At 41.4% G+C, this 2,163-nt stretch overlaps 1 protein-coding gene across 1 annotated transcript; it reads left to right on the top strand.

Moving 5' to 3' along the window:
* The first annotated feature begins 1,537 nt into the window (after positions 1-1,537).
* Positions 1,538-2,163, top strand: LOC138906235 (uncharacterized). Its single transcript, XM_070194767.1, has 2 exons — positions 1,538-1,616; positions 1,808-2,163. Exons 1-2 carry the CDS (start codon positions 1,538-1,540, stop codon positions 2,161-2,163), a joined length of 435 nt encoding a protein of 144 aa, XP_070050868.1.

Below are 2,163 nucleotides of genomic sequence, written 5' to 3'. Positions count from 1 at the left end.
TACCTAGAAAGGCATTGATACTATACATTTCGGCACAAGAAAAATCTGTTGGAGCACTGTTGGCCTAAGAAAATAGTGAAGGGAAAGAAAAATCCCCTTACTACTTGAGTAGGATGATGACACCAAATGAGCTGAATAATTCGCCAAGTGAAAAGTTATGTTTGGCGCTAGTCTTCTCAATCCAAAAGTTGAATCACTACTTTAAAGCTCATGTCGTCTTTCTTGTTTCTAGAGCAAATCCCATCAAGTTCGTGATGTCAAAACCTGTCCTTAGTGATCGACTAGCAAGGTGGTACCGCAAATCTCAACAATTTGAAATTGTGTACATCCCTCAAAAGGCTATAAAAGGACAAGCTTTAGCAAACTTCTTGGCAGATCACCCCATACCTGATGATGGGGAGTTAACTGACGAACTACCTGATGAGGACACAATGGTCATTAAAGTTTAACCTCCATGAAAGATGTACTTTGATGGTGCTGCACATCGCGGATGAGCTGGTGCTGGCGTAATATTTGTCACTTCTCAAGGTGAGGTTCTGCCGTACTCTTTTACGTCGACGCAACTCTACTCCAACAATGTTGCTGAGTATCAAGCATTAATACTTGGGCTTTAAATGGCTATCGAAATAAAACAGTTGCAATTACAAGTCTTTGGTGACTCTCAGTTAGTGATCAACAAGCTTTTAGGTAGTTACGAGGTCAAGAAACCTGAACTACGCCTATATCATGATTATGCTAAAAAAATAATGGGGTGGGTCGGTGACATGACTATTCAACATGTGCCTAGGAAAGAAAACAAGAAGGATGATGCTTTAGCTGCCCTAGCTTCATCGTTAACCCTGCCTGATCAATCGCAAGTTACTATCTGCCAAAAATGGGTAGTACGCCACCAAATGAGGGTGAAAGCAAAGAAAATGAACTCGAGCATCTTGTCGTTGTTTCTAAAGTTGAGAAGGAAGAACGGTGACAACCTATTATCGATTACTTGAGCTACGAGATACTTCCAGAAAATCTGAGGAGAAGGACTGAAATCCACCGCCGTGCACCTTGCTTCCTTTACTACAAAGATACTCTATACAGAAGATCATTCGAGGGAGTACTCTTGCGATGCTTAGGGGAAGATGAAACACTCCAAGCTTTGCAAGAGGCACATTCTCGGGTATGTGGATCATATCAGTCCGGACCAAAGCTCTACTTCCATATAAAAAAGGATGGGATATTATTGGCTGACAATGGTAAAAGACTGCTTGGACTACGCTCGAAGATGCAAGGCTTGCCAGTTCCATACAAATTTTATTCATCAGCTTCCTGAAGTGCTACATCGGATTGTTGCATCATGGCCATTTAACGCTTGGGCATTGGATATTGTTAGACCGCTACCAAAATCTTTTGGCAGACATTTGTATATCTTGGCTGCAGCCGATTACTTCTCAAAATGGGCGAAAGTTGTTGCCCTCAAGGAAGTAAAGAAGGAGAATGTTGCAACTTCATTCGAGTGAATGTCATCTATCGCTTTGGTATCCCTCATTACATAATAATGGATAATGTAAAGCCTTTCGATAACAAGTTGATGAAATTTGTGATCTCTTTGGCTTCAAGCAACATAACTCTTCTATGTACAATGTTCTTCCAATGGTCTAGCTGAGGCATTCAACAAGACTCTATGCAACTTGTTAAAGAAAGTCGTCTCCAAATCCAAACAAGATTGGCATGATCGTATGGAAGAAGCTCTGTGGGCGTACAGGACAACTCACCGCACACCAACACAAGTGACCCCTTGAGCGTCAAATACCTTCATTGCGATTAGCTATTAAAGAAGGGATCACTAATGAAGAAAATGCTCGACTTCGACTAGCAGAGTTGAAGGCTCTTGATGAGAAGAGGTTGGAAGCTCAACAGAGTCTTGAATGTTATCAAGCTCGATTGTCTCGCGGCTTCCATAAAAGAGTTCGCCCAAGATCCTTTCAAGTAGGAGATGAAGTTCTTGCCATACCAAGACCCATTATTACTTCCTATAAACCTATATGGAAGTTCATTTCGAAATGGGATGGACTATATGTTGTGCAAGAAGCTTATTCAAGTGGAGCCTATAAGCTGGTTGATGCGGATGGTATGAGAATCGACTCTATCAATGGCAAGTTTTTGAAGAAGTGTTATCCTTGA

The sequence above is a fragment of the Nicotiana tomentosiformis genome, chromosome 2, assembly GCF_000390325.3.
Source record: "Nicotiana tomentosiformis chromosome 2, ASM39032v3, whole genome shotgun sequence".
NCBI lineage: Eukaryota > Viridiplantae > Streptophyta > Magnoliopsida > Solanales > Solanaceae > Nicotiana > Nicotiana tomentosiformis.
This window is presented reverse-complemented; position numbering and strand designations above follow the sequence as displayed.

Coding starts and splice junctions, on each gene's coding strand:
- LOC138906235 (XM_070194767.1), top strand. CDS start 1,538: ATGGATAATGTAAAGCCTTTCGATAACAAGTTGATGAAATTTGTGATC. Junction 1,617..1,807: donor AAGCAACATAACTCTTCTAT/GTACAATGTTCT, acceptor CATTGCGATTAG/CTATTAAAGAAGGGATCACT.